The sequence below is a fragment of the Galeopterus variegatus genome, unplaced genomic scaffold (genome assembly GCF_000696425.1).
Source record: "Galeopterus variegatus unplaced genomic scaffold, G_variegatus-3.0.2 Scaffold1455, whole genome shotgun sequence".
Classification (NCBI taxonomy): domain Eukaryota; kingdom Metazoa; phylum Chordata; class Mammalia; order Dermoptera; family Cynocephalidae; genus Galeopterus; species Galeopterus variegatus.
The window spans coordinates 182309-209822 of NW_007727566.1; the positions used below are offsets into that span (position 1 = coordinate 182309).

Sequence of the window (27514 nt, forward strand, 5' to 3'; positions counted from 1 at the left end):
AAAAAAAAAAAAAAAAAAAAAAAAAAAACCCCCCCAAAAAAAAAAAAAAAAAAAAACCGGGGGGGGGGGAGAAGATGTAACAACTACAACTCCTGGAAGTTGATACAACAAGCAAACAGAAAGGACATTGTTGGATGGGAGGGAGGAGAGGAAGGAGGGAGGGAGGTTTCTGTAATGGGCCATAATAATCAACCACATTGTATATCAACAAAATAAAAATTTAAAGGAAGTAAATAAATAAATAAATATTTTTTTTAAAAAGGACACACCTTTTATTTTTATGTATGTTTTTAATCATGAACAAAAAAAAGAATAATATCACTCTTTTGGTGAAAACTTTTTTCAATGTGCGTGTCATAGTCAATAACCATGAAAGAAACTTTGCATTTGACAAATGCTCTTCCATTGGAGCCTTATATACAAAAAATAAAATTTTGCAAAGACAAAAACGATTAATGTTAAAACAAGGAAAAAAGCTCCATCTGCATTTCTTCACTGGTGTACTGTTTTATGTGTGAAGTGTTATGGGTTTTTTTTAATGCCTTGTTGCAATTCTGCCAAGCATATCTCTTCGTTCTTGCTTGGAGCCTTTTTTTTCCCCCCACATTTGAATCTGAATACTAGTTGCTACTTAACAAGCTATTCCAATGTACTAAATTGCTACAAATAGCTTTTTAAAAAATTTTATGCAAGATGAAAAAAAAATTTGAGCAATTTTTCTGCTTGATTAACTTACTTTTAAGTATACTGTAAACTGTGAGAAAAGATATAAAGCAAAGAAGATAGTGATGTACATTTTGCTGTGTTAAATATACTCATTCTGTGTAAAATGAAAATGTGTTTCCATAGCTTTTCTTTTTTCAGAGATAAAAATGTAAAATTTCTCTGAAAACTGAACAGCATTAAACAGATGTTAGCTATTAATAATATAATAAGAACTGGAGGGAGTATAGTATGGAAATTAATGGTATGGACTCTGGAGTAAGAATGTCTGGGTTCATATCACAGATCCTTCAAATACTAAGTATAAGTCAATGTCCAGACATTTCATTCTTCTGAAATTTTAGTTTCCTTATCTGTATATGGGGGAAAATAATAGTGCCTCCCTCCCAGATTGTTGGAAAGATCAAAGAAGATAATGTCTGTACAGCACAGTCCCTAGTACATGTAGGCACTCAGTGTTAGCTTTTCTACCATACCATTAATAATACTACCATTACTACTATTACTCTGAAAATTACAAACATCTTGAGAGGGAATCAGGGTCCTAAGAACTCATCTGTTTATACTTGAATTAGTCTCTGGTCTTAAGTACAATGATTTAGGAATTAAGCTGAGCATATAAATTTTAGCTAACAGCTGTCATATCCTATAATTTAGTCTAGAATTTATTTATAAGTATTAGAAAAAATTCACAACTACTCATGGGAAAATAAAATGAATATTGATGTTATATTTAAGTTTTGTTTGTTTTTAGTTATTGTGGGGTAGTTGGGATTTTTTGTCTAATGCATTATTATTGTAGTATATTTCTATTGCTCATTAAACAAGTTATTGTGAGCCCACAATGAGCCAGTCACAGTGCAATATACTAAGTCTTAATGTTAAAATTTGTAAGACATGGTTCTTGCCCCTAATGGCTTTTCAAAGCTAGTGACAGGAAATAGATATATAAACCGAAATAATTTTACAATAAAAACCAGTAAGCAAAATAATGGTCTTCCCAAAGATGTCCACATCCTAATCCTCAGAACCAGTGAATATGATACCTTACATGGCAAAAGGAATTTTGCAGATGTGATTTGATTTAAGGACCTTAAGATGGGAGAGTATCTTGTATTATCAAGGTGAGCAAAAGTGAATCTCATGGGTCCTTAAAAGCAGAGAACCCTGGGCCGGCTCGGTGGCGCACTGCGCTAGTGTGCCGCTTGGGAAGCGCGGAGGCGCTCCTGCCGAGGGTTCGGATCCCACATACAGACCGGTTCCCGCTCACTGGCTGAGCGAGGCGCGGGGGCAACACCAAGGGTTGCGATCCCGTTGCCAGTCCCGGTCCGGTATAGGGGCGACACTGAGGATTGCGATCCATTGCCGGACACAGAAAAAGACAAAAAAAAAAAAAAAAAGCAGAGAACCTTTCCCTGCTGTGGTCAAAGGGAAGTGTTAACTACAGAAGAATGGTCAGAGAGATGCAACATTGCTGGCTTTAAAGATTGAGGAAGGGGTCCAGGAACTAAGGAATGTGGGTAGCCTCTAGCAGCTGAAAAAGGTAGGGAAATAGATTTTCTTCTAGAGCCTCCAGAAAGAAATGCAATCCTGCTGACATGATTTCTAAAGTACAAAACTAAAAAATAATACTTTTGTGTTATTTGAAGCCACTAAGTTTGTGATAATTTCTTATGGCAGCAATAGAAAACTAATAGAAATACAATAAGTTCTCTTAAAGAGAATATATGGAGAAACAGAAGAAAAGGATCACTTTCCAAAGTTGTCCCAGAAAAGCTAGGAAGAATTTTCCCAGAAGACCTGCAAAAGTCATTCTTCCAAAGTGGATCATATGCACTTTCCCAAACCAGATTCTGGTGAAGAGAAGATTACTCTTAGGCCTATCATCTCTGGAACTATAGGTGGGATCTAACTCACCTGGAGAATGTGGGCTGGAATAAGGTTCTGATAGGGAAGAACAAAGAAGGGATGGATGTCAAATAATGTCCACAACAGAAATACTACTAATCTCATAAAAATCTATACATTGTTTTAAGACTACTAGAATAAATAATACTTTGGAAAATAAAGATCATTTTTTGTTTGGCAAGAAGTGAGCAAGGTAGAAAAATCTATCAAATATTGTTCTAATGCTTGCCAGAAAAACACATGATAAATTCTTCCAATTTATTCAGCAGATATTCATTGATCCCCCTCTATGTGCTGTTATTCCCAAGACACAGACCCTGCTATATACTGATATCAGAGGATATCAGTAGTCAGCAAAAATAAATATTGCTCCTATCTCATGAGGCTGCTAGTATAGCTAGAGAGACATAAATAAAATAAACATTCATACATTTGCATCAAATTAGAATGCATTGAAAAAGCATTATCTGGGAAGATGACCGACTAGGAGACCCTACCACTTGTTTCTCCCACAAAGACAGAAAAAAACAATGAATAAACAACTACATTTGAATGAAAATAACTAAAGGAGAGTGCCAGCATACATCAATGGAGTAATGAAAATCCTGGTGAACACAGAAGCTCAGGGTAGCCATATAGAGAATGGAAGGAAACGCCTGGCCTCCATCACCTCATTCCCCAGCCAGGGTCAGCTGGAAACCAGGGGGAATTTCTCTCTGCAGTGAAAATTCATGTCTTTCCTAGGCCCAAACCTCTAGAGCAGCCCTTCTCCGCCAGAGCTGGACCGGTGCTGTGCCCTGTCCCTCAGGGATAGAGTCACAGCTAAAACCCAGCCCACTGGCCCTGAGCTACCAGAGTGTGCCTCAGAGTCACATATCCTGGCTCTGTGGGCAATCTACATGCAACCCTGTCAGAGACAGCGAATGTGCAACCCAACACCTAGCTGCCATAGTAGGTTCATGAGACCCTCAGCCTAGGACCCTGGCTTTGCAGCCATTTCGAGTACCTACATCTGTAACCTACCACTGCTGCAGCTGCTTGTAAGTCATGTCAGACCCAGCACCAAGAGGGATCTCCTTAGCAAAGTCTCCCCATTGTGGGGAAAATGAGAATAGGAGTAACCTAAAAACCCTTGCCACTAAAGACATTAACCTACACTGCCATTGCCACAAGCTTCCATAGCCTAGGTCACTGAGGCGCCCACATTTATCACTGATGTTGATCACAGCTGAAGAAGACACTGCTCAGAGACTATACCACTGCATCTATGTGGAACCAGAACCACCATACCCTTCCGAACTGGTACACTAAAGCACATCTGCAGGTGAAAGACTCTATGAAAACCACTCTGTAAAGTTTGTAAGAGGCAATTGTTCCACCAGATGCATAGACATCAAGGCAGGGGCACAAGAAATATGAACAAGCAAGGAAATATGAGACCACCCAAAAACACCCACAATAACACTCCAGTGACACACCCCAAAAGTAAAGGGAATCTGCAAACTGCTGGGAAAGGAATTCAAAAGAATGATCTTAAGAAAACTTTATGAGATACAAGAAAATACAGATGGACAATTCAATGAAATCAGAAAGTTAATTCATGATATGAATCAGAAATTTAATAGAGATAGATATCAAAAAAAGAACCAAATTATACAGCCGAAGAATGCAATGAATTAAATAAAAAATTACAATAGAGAGCTTCAACAACAAACTAGAGCAAGCAGAAGACAGAATTGCTGAACTTGAAGATAGGTCATCTGAAATTACCCAGTCAGAAGGAAAAAAAGAAATAAGAATGAAAAAGAGTGAAGAAAGCTTCAAGGAATTATGGAACTTCATTAAACAAACAGATATTCTCACCATGGAAATTCCAGGAGAAGAGATGTGAAAAGATGTAGAAAGCATATTTAATGAAATAACAGCTAAAAATGTCCCAAGTCTTGGGAAAGATATGGATATCCAGATCCAGGAAGCCCAAAAGTTTCCGAATAGAGTCAACCCAAAATGTTCTTCTGTCAGGCATATGATAGTCAAATTGTCAAAAGTCAAAGAAAAAGAGAGAATTCTAAAAACATCAAGAGATAAATATCAGGTCACATATAAGGGAATCCCTATTAAACTAACAGCAGATTTCTCAGCAGAAACCTTACAAGCCAGGAGAGAGAATGGGATGATATATTCAAAGCACTGAAAGAAAAAAGGTGCCAGCCAAGAATACTATACCCAGCAAAGCTGTCCTTCAAAATAAAGTACAAATAGTCTTTCCCAGAGAAGCAAAACTGAGAGACTTCATCACCACTAGAATGGCCTTACAAGAAATACTCAAGGGAGTCCTACACCTAGAAGCAAAAAGACAATAACTACTATTCTGAAAACATGAAAAAGTATAAAACTCACTGGTAAAGTAGATACACAAATGGGAAAAAAAAGGAATCAAACCTGTCACTACAAAAAAACACAAACTACAATGATAAATAAAAAAAGAGGAAGAAAGGAACAAAAGATATACAAAACAGCCAGAAAGCAGTCAAGAAAATGACAGGGGTGAGTCCTCACCTATTAATAATAACCTAGATAAAAATTAAAATTAAAAATTAAAATTAAAAAAAATAACCTGAGTGTAAATGGACTAAATTCTCCTTTTAAAAGGTATAGACTGGCTTAATGGATTAAAAAAAAAACAAGACCCAACCATATGCTGCCTACAGGAACCTCTTTTTACCTCCTTTCACACAGACTGAAAGTGAAGGAATGGAAAAAGATATTCTGTGAAAATGGAAACCAAAAATGATCAGCAGTAGCTATACCTATTATCAGATAAAACAGAATTTAAGACAAAAAATGGAAAAAGACGCAGAAGATTAGTATATAATGATAAAGGGATCAGTTCAGCAGGAGGAAATAACTATTATAAATATATTTGCACCCAATATTGTAACATCAAGATACATAAAGCAAATATTATTAGATCTGAAGGAAGAGATAGACTTTAATACAGTGATAATTGGGGATCTCATCACCCCACTCACAGCATTGGAAAGATGATCTAGATAGTAAATCAGCAAAAAAAAAAAAAAAAAAGGATTTAAACTGCACTACAAACCAAATGGACCTTACAGACATTTCAGAACATTTCATTCATCAACTGCAGAATGCACATTCTTTTCATCAGCACATGGACCATTCTCCAGAACTGATCATATATTAGGCAACAAAACAAGTCTCAACAAATTTTTAAAAATTGAAATCATATTAAGTAACTTCTCTAACCACAGTGGAATAAAATTAGAAATCAATAACAAGAGGAACTTTTGAAAATAAACCAATACATGGAGATTAAACAACATGCTCCTGAATAACCAATGGGTCAATGAAGAAATTAAGAAGAAAATTTAAAAATTTCTTGAAACAAATGAAAACAGAAACACAACATCCCAAAACCTATGGGATATAGCCAAAGCAGTTTAAGACGGAAGTTTATAGCAATAAATGCCCACATCAATACACATACAATAAGTGCCAAAAAAGTAGAAAAATTTGAAATGGAACTTGAAAAGCAAGAACAAACTAAACCCAAAATTAGTAAAATAAAAGAAATAATAAAGATCAGAGAAGAAATAAACAAAATTAAGACTAAAAAAATTACAAAAGATCAACAAAATGAAGAGTTGGTTTTTTGAAAAGATTTTAAAAAATCAACAAATCATTAGCTAGACTAACTGAGAAAAAAAAGCCTCTAATACATAAAATTGGAAATGAAAAAGAAGACATTACAACTGATACCACATAAATACAAAGGATCATTAGAGACTAGTATGAACAACTATACACCAACAAATTGGAAAACCTAGATGAAATGGATATATTCCTGAACACATATAATTTACCAAGATTAAACAAAGAAGAAATAGAAAACCTGAACAGACTAATTACAAGTAATGAGATTAAATCAGTATTAAAAAGTCTCCCATCAATGAAAAGCTCAGAACCTGATGGCTTAACTGCTGAATTCCACTATACATTTAAAGAAGAATTAATACCAATTTTTCTCAAACTCTTCCAGAAAATTAAAGAGGGTGGAATTCTTCCAAACTTATTCTACAAGGCCTGTATTACCTTGATAGAAAATCAAACAAGGACACAACAAAAAAGAAAACTATAGGCCAATATCACTGACAAACATAAATGCAAAAACCCTCAAAAAATACTAGCAAACCAAATCCAGCAGCATATCAAAAAGATTATTTACCCTGATTAAGTGGGATTAATTATAAGGATGCAAGTTAGGTTCAACATTCACAAATCAATAAACATGGTATATCACATCAACAGATTGAAGGACAAAAACCATATGATCATCTCAATAGATGCAGAAAAGGTATTTGATAAAATTCAACATCCCTTCATGATTCAAAACACTCAACAAATTAGGAATAGAAGGAATGTACCTTAACACAGTAGTGGCCATATATGTCAAACCCACAGCTAATATACCAAATGAGGAAATGCTGAAAGCTTTTCATCTAATAACTAGAACAAGACAAGGATGCCCATTCTCACCACTATTATTCAACATAGTACTGGAAGGTCTAGACAGAGCAAGTAGGCAAGAGAAAGATAAGGGTATCCATTGGAAAGGAGGAAGTCAAATTGTACCTGTTTGCAGATGACATGATCTTATCATATAAAAAGTTGCACCAGAAAACTCAGAACTAATAAATGGTTTCAGTAAAGTTGCAGGCTACAAAATTAACATATAAAAATAAGTAGCATTTCTATACACCAACAATGAGCTAGCTGAAAAAGAAATCAAGAAAGCAATCCCATTTACAATAGCTTCCAAAGAAATAAAAAAACTAGAAATAAATCTAACCAAGGAGGTAGAAGATCTCTACAAGGAAAACTATAAAACACTGATGAAAGAAATTAAGGAAGACACAAAGAAATGGAAAGGCACCTTATGTTAATGGACTGAAAGATTTAATATTGTGAAAATGACCGTACTACCAAAAGAGATCTACAGATTCAATGTAATTCCTATTAAAATGCCAATGGCTCCTAACAGAAATAGAAAAAAAATACTAAAATTCATATGGAGCCACAAAAGACCTCAAGTAGCCAAAGCAATCCTGAGCAAAAGGAACAAAGCTGGAGGCATCGCGCTACCTAACATCAAAATTTACTGCAACGCTACCAAAGCAGCATGGTACTGGCATAAAAACAGACACATAGACCAATGGAAGAGAATAGAGAACCCAAAAAGAAAGCCACATATTTACAGCCAACTGATTCTAACAAAGGCACCAAGAATATACATTGGGAAAAAGACAGTCTCTTCAATAAATGATGCTAGGAAAACTGGATATCCATTTGAAGAAGAATGAAACTAGACCCCTATCTAATTATATACAAAAATCAATTCAAAATGTAAGAAAGACTTAAATGTAAGACCCAAAGCTATGAAACTACTAGAAGAAAATGTAGGGAAATACTTTAGGACATTGTTCTGGACAAAGACTTTTTGGAGAAGACCTCAAAAAAAAGGCAACAAAAGCAAAAATAGAAAAGGTGGATTATATCAAACTAAAAAGCTTCTGCACAGCAGAGCCAACAATCAATAGAGAGAAGGGATAACCTGAAAAATGGGAGAAAATATTTGCAAACTATTAATCCAACAGGGGATCAATATTCAGAATGTACAAGGAAGTCAAACACCTCAACAGCAAAAAAACAAATAATCTGATTTAAAAATGGGCAACATGACTTGAGCAGACATTTCTCAAAAGAAGACATACAAATGGCCAATAGGTATAGGAAAAAATGCCCAACACCGCTAATCATCAGGTAAATACAAATTAAAACCACAATGAGATCATCTCACCCCAGTTAAAATAGCTATTATTCGAAAAGACAGAAAATAACAGATTCTGGTAAGGATGCAGAGAAAGGGGAACTCATACACTGTTGGTGGGAATGTAAATTAGTACAGCCATTATGGAAAATAGTATGAAGGTTCCTCAAAAAACTAAAAATAGTACTACCATATGGCCCAGCAATCCCACTACTAGGAAATCAGTATGTCAAAGAGATATTTGCACTCCCATGTTTATTGCACTGCTATTCACAATTGCCAAGATATGGAATCAACCCAAGAGTTCATCAAAAGATGAATGGATAAAGAAAATGTGATATATATACACAATGGTATATATACTGTTCAGCTGTAAAAAATGAAATCCTGTCATTTGTGGCAACGTGGGTGAGCTCGGAGTACATTATGTTACATGAAATAAGCCAGGACCCAGAAAGAGAAATACCGCATGTTCTCACTCATACGTGGAAGCTAAGAAGGTGATCACATAGAAATAGAGAGCAGAATAATGGTTACCAGAGGCTGGGAAGAGTAGTGGGGATAGTGAGAGGTTGGTTAATGGATACAAAATTACAGCTAGATAGGAGGAATAAGATCTAGTGTTCTGTAGTACTGTAGGGTAACTATAATTAGCAACAATTTATTGTATACTTTCAATTAGCTAGAAGAGAGGATTTTGAATCTTCCCAACACAAAGAAATGTTAAATGAAAAGAAAGCAAGCATTCTCTGGTGCTATGAGACCGAGCTGAGGCTTAAGCCAAGACTAAAAGGGTATGCCTTAACTAAGCAAAGGAGAGAGGAAAGAGTGTTTCAGGCAGAGAAAACAGCATGTGCAAATCCCTATGGCAGGCAAGAGTAGGCCTATTCAAGAAGGTGAAAAAAGACCTGCGTGGCTGAAACAGATGAGGGCTGATGATAGAATGGGGCCAGAGATGTAGATAGAAGCCAAACTAAGTAAGGCCTCATAGATCATGTTAAAGATTTTGGCCTTGATCCTAAAAGCAGGGTGGAGGTGGTGTGATTGGATCTGCAGTTCATAATTCACTATGTCTGCAGTGTAGTATATAGCTTATAGGGGAGCTAATGAATGTATGCAAGAACAGTGTTAGGAAACTATTGGGATAGTCAAAGCAAGAGAAGTTAGTGGGTTGTTTTAGGATTATAGCAGTCAATGGAATAGTGCACACCTTAAGGAAGTATTTAAAAGGTAAAAAAAAAAAAAAGGATATGGTGATGAGCTGGATGTGGGCATGTGGAAGAGGGAGAGGGTCAAGAATGCCTAAAGTTTCTGGCTTTTTGATCTAGCATAGTCACTACACTCATTTCATTCTATCTAACCACATCTACTACTCAAGTCATAATGTATTTCTCTTTAAATACAGTTTTTCTGATTTCAATATATTTATAGTGAAGTAATTCTACTTAACTATCCCAACTTGTCAATTTTGTACACTTAAAAAGACATAAAAATGCACCAATTGAAGGAAAGAAGGGAGAGATCAAACTTATTGATTATAGTCATGCAGATCCTCTTTATCTCAACTTATTTCAACAGTGTTCCAACAATGGAGTGCTGGTGCTGGCTCCTACTAGACCTGAAGAGCTAGTTGTGAAATTTTCAGGAACCTTGTGATCTGGCTGTTTAGTTTGAAATTGGCCACAGTGGGAGTACTAATACTACAGAAATTAGAAAACACTGCAGAATTGGCAAACACTGCAAATCAGGGATTTTCCCCCCAGCTCCCCAAAAGCCTATTGTTAAACATTTACCAGCACACCACTGTTTATACCCTTTAAAACTGTGGTATTTGAAGCGATAACCTAGATACAGAAAATACTGTAATGAGATTGAACACCCCCCACACACATACACCATCCAGTTCATTGCTGGATAGCTTTGATGTTTGTTACTCTTAGTCATTCTTCTAGTGATTTTTTTTTTCTTTTTTCCTCTCCATTAGATTGCCCAGATTAAGAAGTACTGCAGTAAGGCGGCAAGATTTTAGTAATTATTAAATATGGTTGACAGATATATAGGGGTCATTATGCTATTTTCTCTAATTTTGTGTGTGCTTGAAATTTTTTTATAGTAATAAAAAAAAGAAGTCTGTAACAGCCACAGCTTGCCCAGACCCGTCTTTACTTGGTCTTCCCTTTCCAGTCTCGATCCCATCAGCTGTTCCCAAGATCTGAAATGATCTGATCATTGCTGTCTCCTTACCTGTTCTCTATGAGTTAAACTAATTCCCTATTTTGATTTAAATGTTGCAACACCAACTTATTCTTTTGAAAAACCCACATGCATTTGTGGATTTAATTCATTTTTCAAAGAATTTATAGTAAATCTTCAGAGAGTGTCTACCATATCAGATTAGCATACTTTCTTTATAATAAAACCACAAAAAATACTGAAAAAAAAGTCATAAAAAGCTTCAGTATGAACCAAAAATCCCAAAGTACAGTGAGTGCATAGATTACAAGAAATTAGAAAGAGTAAAAAATAAACAATTAAAAAGAACTTTCCAAAAAAAAAAGAGGCCAGAAACAATATTAGCAATGCTAAATACTGGAGGAATAGAGGGATAAGGGACCAGAAGAATTACAAACTAAATCAAGGACTCTTCAAGTTCTACGCTGAAGAAAAGAAGGGCTTACTGTCAGTCAAGAACAAGTTTGTTTTTTTTAAATGTGATTTTATCATTGAAGACACAAAGTAGAGGAAGCTGAGAAACATAAAATTGACCCAATCATAGCACATCAGTGAAGGAAAAAATAATTTAGATATCAATTTTTTTAAAGGCAATATTAACAAATAAATTATAATTTAAGAGAAAACTAATGGTATCAAAAAGAATCATATAAATCCATTTTATGGAATAGAAAACTTGCGTCTCAGGAAGATGAAATAATTTGGTCGAGGTCACTTAACTAGTTTAAGTGTTGTAGCCTGGATCTGAACTCCCTACATAACTCTACAGTATTTTGTTTAGTTTTCCCACTCTTTTTCTGATAGACAGAAATGAAAATCCAAAGTAATTTTAGAAATTATGTATAAGTATAGCTCAAAAGTAATTCTGGCTTAAACATGATACAAATTTAACAATTGATGCCCCACTGAGTCTCATTTTTCCACTACCTCATCAAGCCCACATGGTACTCTGTGCTCTACATAAATTACTAGTATATGGGAAAAGCCCACTTCTTAAAGTCATTTTGAAAATCATTTTGTCTGACTACTTGAAGTAAAAATTAAATTTGTTTCACTCTCTCTTCCCTTAAAGATGTATTTTAAAATGTATATGTAAAATAGAAAATAAGGCTGTATAGGCTTTATATAGCCCTCCTTTTTAAAATGAAAAAAATATTTTAGTTATTGTTGATGACTGAAATGATCAAGGTTTGATTTCTCTACTAAAGGAATGTAAGTTTGATTCGGGTGTTTAAAGAATGCCTTAAGACTTCCTCAAATTCATTGGCTCTTTGTGGCAGGTGATTTTTGTGACATTCCCTTTTTAAGATAATTAATTTGCTTTCTTTTGACCTAGACAGCATATTTAATGGTATTTAATACTTACCTACTTGTTAATATATGAAACCCTTTATCTAAAGGCTTTTTTTAAAAAAACATATGAGTAATTCTCTGTCTTGCACCAACTATGAGCAAGTAGGTGTTCTATAATTATTTGAATCATGACTCCTTAAAAAATTATATTTAATAAATTATAATTAGGTCATCTACATGACATAGTTTTTCTTCTGTGACTGTACTAGTTTCTAATGAGGAGAGAGTCCTATATCAATTATCTTAACAAAGATAATTTAATATAAATAATTCTTAATTCGGTATTGGAGAATGGAAAAGGCAGAAAGAAAATCACTAAGGCAGTGATTTTTTTTTAAGTTTACCAATTTATTATAAGGAATATTACAAAGGATACAGATGAAGAGATGGATAGGGCAAGTATGGGGTAAGGGGCATGGAGCTTCCATGCTCTCTCTGGGCTTGCCAACCTCCCAGCACCTCCAACTGTTCAGCCACCTGGAAGCTTATCATATCTTGTTGTTGAAGAGTTTTTATGGTGCTTAGTCTCCAGTCCCTATCCCCTTTCCTGAGGGGCTGAAAGCTTCAACCTTCCAATCTGTTAATCACTTGGTCTTTCTGGTGGTTGGCCCCATCCTGACGCTATCTAGGAGCCCTGCTTTAAGTCACCTCATTAGCATAAACTCAGTTGTTATTAAAGGGGTTCATTATGAATAACCAAAAGCACTCCTATCACTCGGGGAATTCTAAGGGATTTTTTTCGGTGATAGACCACATCTTCTGTAACAGTTTCCTTGCCATTCTTTAGCCTCCTATTACAATGTCCTCAGCTCCTGCCTATCCAGAGGCAATGCCACATATTTGGTTTTTTAGCATGGTTTCACCTCACTTCCAGATATCAATTTCTATTTTGGGTAGCTTGAGTAACAAATCACCCCAAATTCACTGGCTTAAAATAACAATCATTTATTGTTGTTCATATTTTAGGATGTCAGCTGAGTGTAACGGATCTAGTCTGGGCTCCACTGAGCTTTTTTGCTTCAAGTTGTAGTGGCTGGATAGCTCAGCTTCTCATGACATGGCTATGTGTTGGGTGGGGCAATTCTGTTCCACTTGTCTCCTGTCCTAGGACTAGAGGGCTGTTCAGAGCAGGTTCTTCTTATGGTGCTAAAGTGAGGGTGAGTGGAAACATCAAGGCCTCTTAAGAGGTCTTCCAACTAAGGCAGTGATTTTCAAAGGATGGTCACCAGACTAGCATCATAAGCACCACCTGGAAATTTGTTAGGGATGCAAATTCTCAGACTCCAAGCCTCACCCCTTATTTACTGAGTCAGAAACCCTGGTAGTGGGACCAGCAATCTGTGCTTTCACCAGCCCTGCAAAGGATTCTAACATATGCTAAAGTTTAAAGATCAGTGCACTAAAATATCACAGAGATAGCAATTGCCAGAAGCAGCCACCACTCCTAGGACTGGGGCAGAAAAGCAAAGAGATGGAATTACTAAAACTAAGAAGATTGAGAAAAGGCTGCAATGGAGATGAAACTCAGAGTTTCAAAAATGAGTCACTACTTACCTGGTGCCGGAGTCTCTGAGTTCCAAGGAGGAACCCCATAGACCTGAGAACCAAATATCTGAGAAAGGCACACCCATGAATTAGAGTTAATGTCACAAGAAGGCACATTGAGATTGGTTCTATGGGTGTCAGAAAACCCCCAAATTGCAATCAGCTGCTGCTACTGGAAGGAACTACTGCCAGAGTGAATTGTTGCTAGAATGAGACTAATAAGATCAAGAAACCCATCCAAAGCAAACAGCAAATCTCTTCTTCCTTCTCCACCTGTGCAGTGTCTTTCTGGTCCCTCTATTGGCAGAGCCTAATAGGGAGCCAGAAATGTTTGCAGAATTCCAAAGGGTGGGTTTGAAGCTGAGGAACAGCAGCTTAATAACTGGCATGATGGTCTTAACTGTAATAAGACTAGGAGATAATAGAAATAACATATTTTTTAGTGTGTGTAATTGGGTACACATGGACATTTTCTGCATCCTAGATTGACGTGGCCTTATTGTTAAAAATTATTCCTATTTTAAAACTATTTGTTTCTCCTAATAAGATTAATGAGGCATTTAGGACATTTGTAGAATTTGGACAGGAAACTATGCAAGGGCCTACACTGAAGTCTGCTTAGCAAGGGCTAAGATAAAAAAGCATAGCAATAATGGCTGAGAATTGCTCCACAGTAACAGCTTCAGTCAGCTGAGGTTCAATTTTGGGTGTCAAAGGAATGGTCTAAAAACAAGCTTACCAGGACAGCAACCAGGGGTCCTGCCTCATAAAAAAGGATGGTGGCAGAAAAGGTTGTTCTGAAATCATGATCACTGACAAGAGACTGTATAAACATGATCCGTCATTTAAGCAGCCATGTTTGTGCAATTCCAGGAATCTAAAAAATGAATGGAAATGAATCAGCTCTTTCTTTATCCTGTAAACCAGTGTTCTGGTAGTGAGGGGTCAACATTGAGTCCAAGAATTTCACTAATTCTTGAAAGGTGGGTACAGATACAGTTGTTCCATATGTCAATCAAAAGGAACATTCCCATTGTAGTAAGTTAACAAGTATTTATTAAATGATTATCAGAGATATACCCAGTACTTTGGGAGACAAAGAACTATAAGATAGTGGTTATTCTTAAAGACCTTTACATATTTCTCAATTTATGTTCATGTTTTGTTTTGTCTTTTTTTTTTTTTTTTTTAAGGATAATGAAGAATCACAAAACCACACTGGTGAGCCTATTGGAGATGACTACAAAAAGATGGGAACACTTTTTGGTGAACTGAACAAAAGCCTCATCAACATGGGCTTCACAAGGATGTATTTTGGAGAGCGAATTGTGGAACCAGTAGTAGTCATTTTCTTTTGGGTTATGCTGTGGTTCCTTGGTCTACAAGCCCTTGGACTAGTTGCTGTTCTTTGCCTTGTCATTATTTATGTGCAACAGTAAAAACATGGCTGAATGTCATTGTTTGATATTTGGTAGCCATATATGTAATTGATGAAGTTATATATTTTACTTTTTTGAAAGCAGCAAAAGTTTGCCTTGTTCAAATTGTGTGCTGGCTGTTTTGTAATTAAATTTATAAGTGGATGTTGTTTAAGTTCAACTCGATTATAACAGGGTTGGACATATGTTTTGAGTATAGATTAGCTTATTCAGAACTCTTGTTTCATTTCTGTGATCTGTGCACCCTTTAGATACCTCTATCCCCGTGCCAAATCTTAACTACCACCACCAAAAAGTCAGCAGGGAAAATAATGGGATATGAAATTCAAATCAAGCAATATAGTTCTTGTAATGAGTTCCAATAAAACATTTTAGAAGAAAAAGGATGAAACAAGCTAAAAAATAGGTTAATTGGAAAGATACTCCCCACCTACCCCCATCAAATAATCCCACGTTATTTGGGAAGTATTTAAATGTCTATTTCTATTGTTCCTGTTCATCCCAAACCAAGGTAAATGATAATTACCATACACTACCTTAATATTGTGATAAAAATCGGTAAAGCTAGCATGTTTTCTAAAGATTGAAACAAATATATTTATTATTTACTGGGAAAGTTCCCAGGTTAAATATAACTTTTTTATAATGTAACACTTGGGCCTGGAATTTCTTCAGTACATCATTTGAAGTTTTAGACTAGGTTTTGGTGCTAATTACTTTTGTGAGTTTTTAAAATTTCATAAGCCTACTTGACTGCACCCTATGGTAATGCTATATTTTCTGGTATCTGACAAGTTGCATATTTTTTCCTAGAAAGACATTTTCAGTGTATTTTTTTCAGAAATTTATAATTTTATAGTTCTTTTATAAAAATTATTCTAAGACTTAAAACAATGTATTTCCTATCTTGGTATGGATTCTTCCCCCCAAAAAAATTTGATTTACATTTTACTGTTATTTTAAGAAAAAAAATCAGATAATTTTTCTTTGATATCTGTGTTAGAAAGTACAGTACTGCAGTATAAAACCAAATGCTTAAACTTAGAACTTAACATCCAATTGTAGTAATATTCTTCTAAAGCAAAAGCTGAGTTAGTAATTGGCTAACCATGTTATTAATGTGTCCTAATTCAGCACTTTGGAGTCTTCTATTGAAATAAGCATTTCTTTCAAACACAGTTTGAAAATGAAAAATGGCTTCAGTGATATTTTGGGTTTTGTTATAGAACCTAAAATCTTTACCCTTTTGTCTCAAAGACTATCTATATAAACAAAGAAGAGATAGTTAAGATAATTATCTAAGAATTCAAGTGAAATACTTGAGGAAAATGGGGCCAAGGGGCACTTTTATCTCCAGTAAGGCAATGACTAAAGCATGTAGAGTGTTTACTATTCCAATTTGTAAAGTTGTTACTCAATCCTGTTTATTCTGTGATTTCTTGGTGTCTTTCCATTTTGAAGTAGAAAATAATGAAAAACATTTAACTTAGATTTCTAAAACCAGATAATCCTAAATAAAAATACCAGCCAGTAGGCACTAAAAAGTGTTGTGCATTTGTATATATACAGGCCTTTTAAAATGTGAATTTTAAAAAACAAAATACTTTGTACTATATCATTGTGTTTATATTGGGTTTGCAATATTTTTATAGTAACCTTTATGAACTCAGTGGAAGTGCAGGTTGTTTGAAAAGATGTTTTCATTTGTACCCAGTAGAATTCCTAGGTTTTCAGTAAAAGTCATGAGATTGTGTACATTTGCATAAAATATTAATAAGTGCATTCTTTTCTAATGCTACCAGGAATTTTAATTTCCCTTTGGAATGCAAAATAGATACAGTGTACAAAATAACAGCTCTGGTTTCACCAGCGCCTACTGTTGAAAATATTTTAAAAATAAATTTTAATAGTAATTATTTAGTATACTGTCAATACTATGCTTCTGCACACTGGTATTAATAGGGTATGTATTAAATTACATAAAGAAATGAGGAGATATTTTGCTGCTATTCTTTCTACATATATTATTGGTTAGTGCAGAATACCATCAAATCTTTTGCTTTGATATCAGAAAAACAAACTGCTTATTTGACAGAGATAAAAATTTTTTTATGAAATATGTTAGAATGCAGATTATATGATATCCTGAAATGAAACTGATCATTTCTTTGGTTCATAATATGAGCAATTAGGTTGAAAATGATTCTCAATCATTTCAATCTCAGATATAAGCCAATTTTAGAAACTATTATTGCTTATGAATAAAGAAATAGAAGTTACAATGCTAAGGTTATTAGATTATTAATGTATACATCACTCATACTGCCAGCCCTCAATTCAAGAGAAAAAGGTCAAGATCTACTAATAAACTGACTGTAAATTAGTAAACCAATTTTCGTTAAAGTGAAAACTCAGTATTTTGTAGAATTTAGTTCTTTCATATCTTAAGCTGTCATGTACAATTTATTTTCCTGTTCCTGGCTACCTGTCAGATCATTCTTAATCCAGTAGTGTGCCAGAGCCAACTTGCACTGGCTTATAAAGTCAACTGTATACATTTTTTCTGCCTTCAGTGACATCAAGTTGGTAGCTTGAAATTGTTAGTAGTGGGAGTATTTATACTACTAAAATTGGCAAACACTACAAATTGGGGCTTTTTATTTTTCCCGGAGAGCCAGTTTTTAAACATACATCAGCACACCACTGATTAGCATCGTGGAGGCCACATTCCCATTTCCACTCCTACATATATAAAAGGAAAGAAAAATAACACGTTTTGTGAAATAAAAGAAAGCACATGAGGTAAATCTCCATCAACTCATCCAAAACTGTATTTGGGTCTTTTCCATGCGGAAATTGAGGACCATTGTTGCCTTCTGAACAACATTTCTCTATTTAATCACATGTTTGATCAGAGAAAATCTCTCTGGGCTGTCACTGAGCTGCAAATCTATTAAAGACTATCCAGGTGATTAGGAAAGGAGAAACTGAACTGATAGAGGCAAATTATAGCATAAATAAAGGTCTCTTGTAATACAGAAAGCTCAAAATAGTCAAAGCTAGGTATTGAGCAATTAAGGGCCATTTGGTTTGTGGATTGTATTTTAACAGTTATTTTACAAATGTGTATTGATTTCAGGTTATTTAAAATGCTTTCATTACCAATTTATGGCTTTACAAGGTAAAGGAAGAAGAAAAAAATCAAATAAGACTTTCATGCCCATTAATACCTCTAGTAATAGATTTGGCCAAGAATATAAACTAATATACAAATTATTACTTCAGGATTATTTGTGGACTTGCAGTCTTTTGTAACTCCTATTTCTCTGCCCAGCACTTAATTTTTGGTGTTCCTTGGGGTTTAGTCCAACAGCCTGCTTGCTTATTACTCCACACATTGCCTCAGCAATATTACCACTCCCATGGCTTCAGTTACCATTTGCATACCAACAGCTCCCCGGTCTGCACCTCTAGTCCAGAGCAGTGTACAGAATATAAAATTCTTACATTCAATTGCTTTCCCATTATTTCCACTTGGCTACCCATAGTACCTCAAATTCAGCATGTCCAAAAAAGGAGCTCAGCCTCCTTCTCCCAAATCTTTTCTTCCTATGTTTCCCATCTCAGAAAATGACACAATCCTCTCCCCAGCTGCTTAAGCAGGAATCGTAGATGATGTGCTTGACTCCTGTCTCCCCTGCACTGCCCACATATAACCAATTACCAGGTCCTGTGTATTTTATTCCAAAAATGTCTTTAATTTTTCTACTTCTCTTCATTACCAGCATCACTAACTTAGGTTGTACCCTATCATCTCACCTGGAATGCTATATCAGAATCCTAATGGGTCTCCCTGCCTTCATTTTCCACTTTATAGTTTCAGTAATCTTTCTAAAACATGACTGATCTCCTTGAGCTAAATCTTTCTGGTGGTATCTTGTTCCTGTTGCCATTACGATAAAGTCCTTGCACTTTCATGTGTTTTACAAGGCCCTTCATGAACTTGTTCTTGCGTACCTCATCTCTACTTATTACCATCCTCCCTTTCAAAGACTCAGCTATACTGAACTTTTTTTTCAGTTCCTTGAAAGAGACATGCTTTCCCACTTCCAGAATTTTATGCAAGCTTTACCATCTTCTTTAACCCCTGCCCACGAGACTGGTCAACACTTACACAGCCTTAAGGCCTCAACTTAAACATCAAGTCCTCCAGGAAAACTTCTCTGACTACTTTAAATCCAGTTTTGGCATGCCATTATGTGCTTGGTTCCTCATTATACACAACCCTGTACTTCCCCTATCAGCACTTCCCATGCTATATTGTTGTCTTAGTTTATTTTGTGTTGCCATAAAAGAATACCTAATACTGGGTAATTTATAATGAACAAAGATTTATTTTTTACAGTTCTGGAGGTTGGAAAGTCCAAGGTCAAGGGGCCCATATCTGGTGAGGGCCTTCTTGCTGCATTATTCCAAGGTGGAAAAGCAGAAGGGCAAGCAAGAGTGTGAGACAGAGAAATGGAGGCCGAACTTCATCTTTTTATCAGGAGCCCAATCTCATGATAACTAACCTACTCCCTCAATAATGGCACTAATCCATTTATGAGGGCAGACTCATTTATTCATGACCTCCTAAAGGATCCCCCCAATACCATTGCATTGGAAATTACGTAACATGAATTTGCGAGGGGACATACAAACCGCAGCAATTATAGTAGCTCATTTGTCAGCTTCTTCCGTTAAAAGCAGGTTTCACAAGGGCAAAGACTGTCATGTCCATAATTGCATTACCAGTGCCTAACACAATATCTGGCATATAATAGGTGCTTAAAATATTTGTCAAATGAATGAATCAACTTCATTTATTCATGATCTCTCTATTTTACACTAACAAAGAAGATCTAGACTTGGTTGTACTTTAGAGTTCTTTGATTCTAAAAATATACTTATTGTACACAAAGAGTGGACTGATGTATACTTATAATTCATAAAGCTTATTCACTTATTATGGAAGAATATTGCTGTTATTTGCATACATATGCAATATTGCTACAATACACTTGCATTTCTTAGGAGAAAATGTATTTTCATTGTTGTGCTTGGTTAATTCACTATTTCTCCAGAAATATTTTACAATACATATGGTCACTCATGCTACCAAAATATCATATTTTTTCAGTATTTTTCAATAGACTTTTATCTACTAAATTTTAATATTTTAAAAAAACTCTGAAGCTGTGAGCAGGAATTCTCAAGTTTCTAAGCTTGGTGTTTTAGGCTCCAGAATAAATTCGCTACTAGAATGTCCTAGTAGCCCAGACCATATTTGGTAAATAACATGTATATAAAGTACTTTGTTATTCTTTCTAATAAATAGTAATACTCTTTTATAACCCTGCATTCTGAGTGTCTCTTCTGACTCCCTATAGTATGTTCTACTTATCAGTTAATTGCTGCCACATCAACTTTGGATATTGCCAAAGCAACAACACACCTGAGGATAAATAGAGCTTTTCTATTTTCCTTATTCCTATTGCTGGAGCAGAATTCCCAGACCTGACATGTCTTTGGCTTTCTAGGCAACAGAGAAGTAGGAAAACCAAGATCAAGATCAACCTCTGCCTCTTGGGGAGGGATAGGTTGGGTAAAGGGCATAAAGAAAATATCATGATTTATAATAATAATATGCTTATAATAAATAGTATTTTTTAAAAAGGATCAACCTTTGCCTCTAAGCTGTATTTCTTCTTTCTGTTGTCTTGACTGTATTATGTAAGGTAGAACTGTTGAATAGGATCTGCAGAAGCCTGCTAAAGACCTAGAACAGTCATTCATATGCTTATTAAATGAGTTATCTTTCAGCAATTAAAGTTTTATCATTTAACCTTTTATCAACTTAATTAATTGGGAATTTCCTTGCCAGTTTTCCAAAGCACCACAGAATTCAGTGACTTGTATCAGGACCCTGGACCCTTTTGTTATTGATTTTCCACTGCATTTCAAAGGGTAGTTGATGGTGTATTTTTAATGTGGGATATTTTCAAAATGGAAGACTGAAAATCCTATATACAATATACTTACTAATAGCATAGTTTATTTAAGACAAACTCTTAAAAAGAATGATTTTTCTGAGAGTAGGGGGATATGTAAAAACTCTATCCATATTTGAGAATATGTGCCATCTACAGAATCCCCCTTTTTTTTTTCTTTTTTTTTTGGTCTGTCATGGTTGCTTCTGTTAATATGTTTTCATGGCTTTGGGTATGTAATATTAAAAGTAGTCCATTATTTTATTATTTTATATGTTTTAAAAGGCACAAGAGTTTATGTGTAAATGCAATATATAAATAAAAGTTAAGAAGAAACAATTACAAAGGGAAAACACACTTCCTGCATGTTGGTTTGGAATGATGAACTTAAATAAATTGGTCTTGCACAAAATCATAATGATTTTTCATATAAGGTGAACCATTTGTTTAACTGTTAGACCAGTGCTTTCAAAGGTTTTTAGTTTTGTTTGTTTTAAGTAAAATCATATATGAATATCCAATATGCAAGTATATATAGTCATGTCCTGCAAAAAGGCATTTCCATAAATGGCAGACCACATATATAATAATGGTGGTCCCATAAGGTTACAATGGCTATGCCATATAGCTGAGGTGTGTAGTAAGCTATACCATCTAAGATTGTGTAAATACACTCTGTGATGTTTGCACAATGACAAAATTGTTTAAAGACATGTTTCTCAGAACATATCGCTCTCATTAAGAGATGCATGACTGTATAAAAATGATATAAAAGTAGAGCTACTCTGATTGATTTTACTGTAGGTTAAATTCCTTGGGAAGCAAACTCAAAAGAAATTTGCATGCAGAAAGGTTATTAGGGAGTGCTCTGGGATCAGCACCTGTGAGGGAAATAAGAGAAGCAGAATTGGACAGAGGGAGTTAACCAATACAGTCACAACAACTTCTTAGCAACCAAATGGGTTGCTCTGAAGCTAGAATGGTCCTTCAGAGTTGTCCCATGCTGGGATAAGGCAGCTTTCTTAAGCCAAAAGCAATTCCCAGAGAAGAACTGTCATCTAGCACTCCCAGCAGCTATCAAAATAAATCCTTCGGTTCTGAAGGTAGGATTTGAGCAGCACAACACAGCATCTACTATAGACTCTATCTTTTCTCACCTCACCCTCCATGTTACCTGACTCACTTCCAAAACCCCATTCTCCAGAGCACATTATGAAAATGACTAATTTAAATCATAAACTCATTGGTCAAGATGGCTAAAAATAGTGGGGGCGGGGACATACAGCCTTTGGTCTGTTGTGTTGCCTAGCTTCTATGCGGAGATTCATGTCTTCAATTTTTATAAAGCTGTAGTTGACTTAATAGTATGTCCCGGGCCCAAAAAAGGCTTGGCAGTATTAGGAATAGGTGAACAAATGATTGACAGAAAAGCCCATTACTTAAAGCTAAGAGTAAGAAATCCACAAAATTTTGTATATATAAACTGCTTAGACCAACATTTAAGCTAATAAGTCCATCAGATGGGGCCTTAAAAGACATCAAGACAAACCATCATCAGAGCATGTCTTGAGAGCTGGATAGGGTCAAGCACAGATGTAGGTAAGCCTTCCTAGAACTCTGATTTATGCTTTCTGGCTCTGTTCCCAAGTTTCCAAAGCAGTTTTAATCCTCAAAGTTGTGGAGCATGTTTGAAATAAGATTTTCAACGGCAGAGTGTAACTCACTTATAAAGAAACCACATTCTGTACTCGCCCACCCCCCACCTTATCACACTATTGAAACTGATTTATTTCTTGGAGATTTGGCCCTAACCATAACTTTCCTATTTATTTTTAGCACAAATGGTCTCAGGAACTAGATTTGATAATTCAGTAGGCACTTGAAAAGAGCTTTCTCCAGTGTTAGCACAGAATATTTTGGGGGTCCCTAAGAGTAATTTTAGCTGGTATTTTTATCTCTAGAATCTTACGAGTGGGCAAGATGAAGCAAGACAATGATCCAAGCCAGTTATGTACTAAAAGTATAGTAGTGTTTAGGCATGATTTTCCCCTTTGATTATAGGAAAATATTAGAACAATGTCCAAACAAACTTCCAGATAAGAAGATCTCCTGTCAGACATGAATTTAAGAAATGGTTCTGCCATTTGCTAAATACAATTTATACAAATCATAGCCATATCTTTTTTTATTTGTTTTTAATTTTTTTGAATCTTCTTTTATTGAAACATAATTGTACATATCTGTGGGGTACAGCTTTGAATACAATACCTGTGTGCAATATGTGATGTTCAAATAAGGATAATTAGTATATTCAACATTACTGTATTCCAGGCACTATGATAAGATATGCAGTAATTTATGCAGTCATAGCACTTACCCCACTCTACAGATGAGGGACTCAAAGTTTAAAAAAGTGTGGCTCTACCACATCGTCAAGTCCCTCATCTGTAGAGTGGGGTAAGTGCTATGACTGCATAAATTACTGCATATCTTATCATAGTGTCTGGCATATAGCAAACTTTCAATAAATGCTAGTCATTGTTATTAAATATAAACATCCACACATAAGAAAGGAGATGACCTTCTTCACTATTCATGGAAAGCTCATATATTGAGAGCCAGAAAAGGTTTGGTTATCTTATTATGGACAAAAAAATAGGTAGATAGCAGGCAACTCTATTACAATGTTCTGTTTCCCAATTACTCATTATTGAAATCTTTGTGAATTCTCTTATTAATTTCAACTATTAGTGTTTTATGAATTAAAATGATTATTAGAATAAGGGATGAAAGACCCAAAAAGTTGATGAACAGAAATGAAAGTGCTCTGGGCAACCACACCTTCTTTGAGATGCTTTGTTTTGATGCATTTTCTGTTGCCCCTTTAACTTAGTAAACTTAGGTGCGGAACCACACTCAGCAATGCACACACAATTCTGCTATGGATTTGAACATTTACAAAATGAAATCAATTCTGAAAATACTTAGTTCTAAGTTTTACTCCATTGCATGGGTGTGTTTATAGAATTACATATAGTATCTTGCTTTGATTTCAAAGTAAAGTTTCAAATTATTCCATTGGTCTATGTTATATTTTCAATACACACATACAGATGTTTGACCAAGATAAATATAATTGTACCCAATATAAATCCTACTCAAAATGTACAGTCTATATCAGTACTCACATAAAAAATCCAGCCATGTCGATATACATGGATGCATTCCATATATAGGTAGATAACATAACCAGAAAAGGTGATTAATATGTAGTATTTAGGAGAATATTATTAATATGTTTATAAAGTCTTACATTTTTAATCTGTGAAAATATGCTAAATACATAGTATGATCTTAATTAGTCTTCCTCTGTTTTAGCAAACCTCCAATTACATTGTTCCATCCTGGGTCCCTCTTTCATATTTCCTTTCCTTTCAGGTAATCTCCCTATCTGAAAAGTGGAAGTTTCTCAAGTCAGATTTTATGGGTATGAATTTCTTATGAAAAGCTATGGCATATCTTTAGTGCCATCTCTTAGTGCATTTCAAAACTGGTTCTCCCACATTTTCCTTAACTGTCAGTTTTTACTTTCAGATATTTTTATAAGACGCTCAGATAGAGCTGATGTTGACCAACTACAGCTCTCCTCAGGCATTTCTCCCTTTGTCAAGTCATAAGAAACATTTCTTGAGAATTCCATGCCTGGCTCCCTGATCTTCACAATCACCTCTCTCCGCAATGGAAATATACTGTGCTTTTTCTTCCCTTACCATATCACTGACACCAAAGTCAATGATACTGGCTTTCTTCCACTAACATGGTTTGCAAAACCTTTGGCGAACAAAGAAGACATTATTTTTGCAATGGCAGAAGGACTTAGAAACACAAAGATCTGGACTTTAACACTTGTTTTAAATTACAGGTGCTTTACCAGTACCATTTACTGATGCTAAGTGTTGCTCCTTTATCATTGCCAAATCTAAAGAGAAACTGCTAATAAAACTATTCTCTTTACCAGATGAGTCACTTCTCTTCATCAATGACTGTCAGAAATGTTCATACCAAGAAAGTGGTATTGATGAATCTTTAAAGTATATGCAAGTTTCATATTTCATATCTCCATTATTATCTAGTTGAAGAGCAAGATTATTTTAGTACATACCTTACTCTTCTGATGTTTAGTGCTCATCTAGTTCTATGCAGGACTCTCTTCCCAGTAGAATTATGTTTTTCAGTGCAATCTAATCTTCAGAGGAAGCCTAGAGAATGGACTTAAGGCAATGATTTTTTGAATAGATCTGGACATTTAGCAAACTGAAATAAAACTCTGTGTGAGACACCATCTGCTGACAGCTTTCTCTTTAAATACAGAACAAGGAACATCATTGTGAACTCATCTTTAGCTTAATGTAGATACAGATGAATAAATATAGAAATAATTACATATGTATACAAGGGGTTAGTATACATTCATATCTATCTAAGCTGAGAGGGCCTAGAAGCAACAATATCCCGGTAGCAGCCAGCATACCAGCACCCAGATCTTTGTTTCTAATACCATACTCCAATGAAAGGAGCCAAAGATCCCTGGAGAAATAACTGATCCTAAGGCTAGGCAGAGAATATACAAAGTGAGCCTAGAATATCTTGTAGTTACAGAAAGTAAAGAAGTGCTAAAATCACGCGCACGCACATGGGGGGGGGGAGAGAGAGAGAGAGAGAGAGAGAGATGAGCTATAAAAACCAATTGAAAGAGTTCCCAAAGACCAAAGCTGGAACAATTTCAGCAAGAAAATACATAAAGTAGTATTGAACCTAAAGTATAAAATAAATATCCACAAGTTTATCCTGGTAGAAATAAACGATTGCATAAATAAATTAATGGGGGAGAATAGGCAAATCTCCTGTACAGAAGAATACTAAATAATTTATATAGATACTGCCCCCTTAAGAAGGGGGAACCTAACTCTCCACCCATAAGTGTGCGCTTTTACTTTTCAAAGAATACAGTATGGAAGGGAGTAGGGGAGTAACTTTATAGTGAAGCCTGACAAACACTATCTCAGCTAGGTCTTCAAGCTTAATATCCTCAGTGATAAGTCCTATTAATAGCAAGTACCCTTGATAGGATGTGATGAAAATGCCACATTACATCTATGGTCTTCCTCTTAATAAACCATAACCCCAGGCTAATTATGAGAAAAACGTCTGAATAAAACAAATCGAGGGTCATTCTGTGAGATATCTGACTAGTACTCCTCAAAACTGTGAAGATCATCAAAAACAAGGAAAGGCTGAGAAACTGTCACAGACTAGTGAAGACTGAGTCATGGTGATTAAATGTAATGTGATATCCTAGATAGAATCCTGGAACACAAAGGGGGCTTTAAGAAAAACTAAGGCATTCTGAATAAAACATGGACTTTAATTAACAATAATGTGTCAATATTGGTTCATTAGTTGTAACAAGTGTATTATGCTGTAAGTATAAATATAAATGTAAGTAAGATGTTAACAATGGGAGACACTAGATGATGGATATAAAGGAACCCTCTACATAATATTTTCAACTTTTCTGTAAATCTAAAGTTATTAAAAAAATAAAAGTTGTTTTTTTTAAAAAAATAACTAACAAATTCCACTTGAAACTTTAGTCATGTTGGTAACCATGCATTATCCCCATATCTATAAATACATATCTATAAATGTTGGTTTGTGTCACCAAAAACATAAGCTTCAATGTCTTCTCTTTTTCTCACCCTCTTTTTAAACATTATTTTATAGCAGGAATATAAAATTCACATTAACTCACTCTCCTTTGAAAAATTATTGATCTGTGATTTTCCTTGTGAGCATTCGATCAATATTTAATAACATTCCAGGGGAGGGGGGAAAAATAGGACTCTAAATGTGCTAATACAAAGAAATTAACTCATACCGAGAGAAGCTTTGGGTTTGATATATATCATACTTCTAGAGGTTCCTGCTAGACATGGGGTCCTTGGCCCATCTGCGAATCCCGGAAAGACTCCCCAGATGCCTTTAAAACACCCTGGAAGTGGTCAGGCTGTGACTGCGACAGAGTCTGCTGGCTGAGCAGTCCTGAAGAGCCTCACTGACACTGAGTCTTCTGATCTGCTCAGGACTGACCAAACTGGAACACTGTCTCCTTCCTCTACCAACCCCAAAACAGTCTTGGTCTCAGAGTCACTCTATCGAAAGGGAGTTCCTAGACTGGAAACATCTTAAAAAGTCTTTCCAGGATGGCTTCCCAGGTTGATATCAATGTGGCCCTTGGCCTTAAAGGACCCTGGAGAGGAAGTGGGTAGGAATGTATCCTGTAGCCTAGTAACCTCCATTTGTAACCATGCCCAACCATGGGGCATCCACAAGATATCTACATATCGCTGAGTCTCTCCTCAGGGGAAAAT

At 35.4% G+C, this 27514-nt stretch overlaps 1 protein-coding gene across 1 annotated transcript in view; it reads left to right on the top strand.

The window, feature by feature from the left end:
• Window positions 1–16591, top strand: part of LOC103593985 (chromosome unknown open reading frame, human C4orf32) — a 37812-nt gene extending 21221 nt beyond the window's left edge. Inside the window, exon 2 of the mRNA XM_008577144.1 lies at window positions 14809–16591. Coding sequence (XP_008575366.1) covers window positions 14809–15054 — 246 coding nt within the window. The 3' untranslated portion in view covers window positions 15055–16591. The remainder of the gene's footprint in view (window positions 1–14808) is intronic.
• The last annotated feature ends 10923 nt before the right edge of the window (window positions 16592–27514 follow it).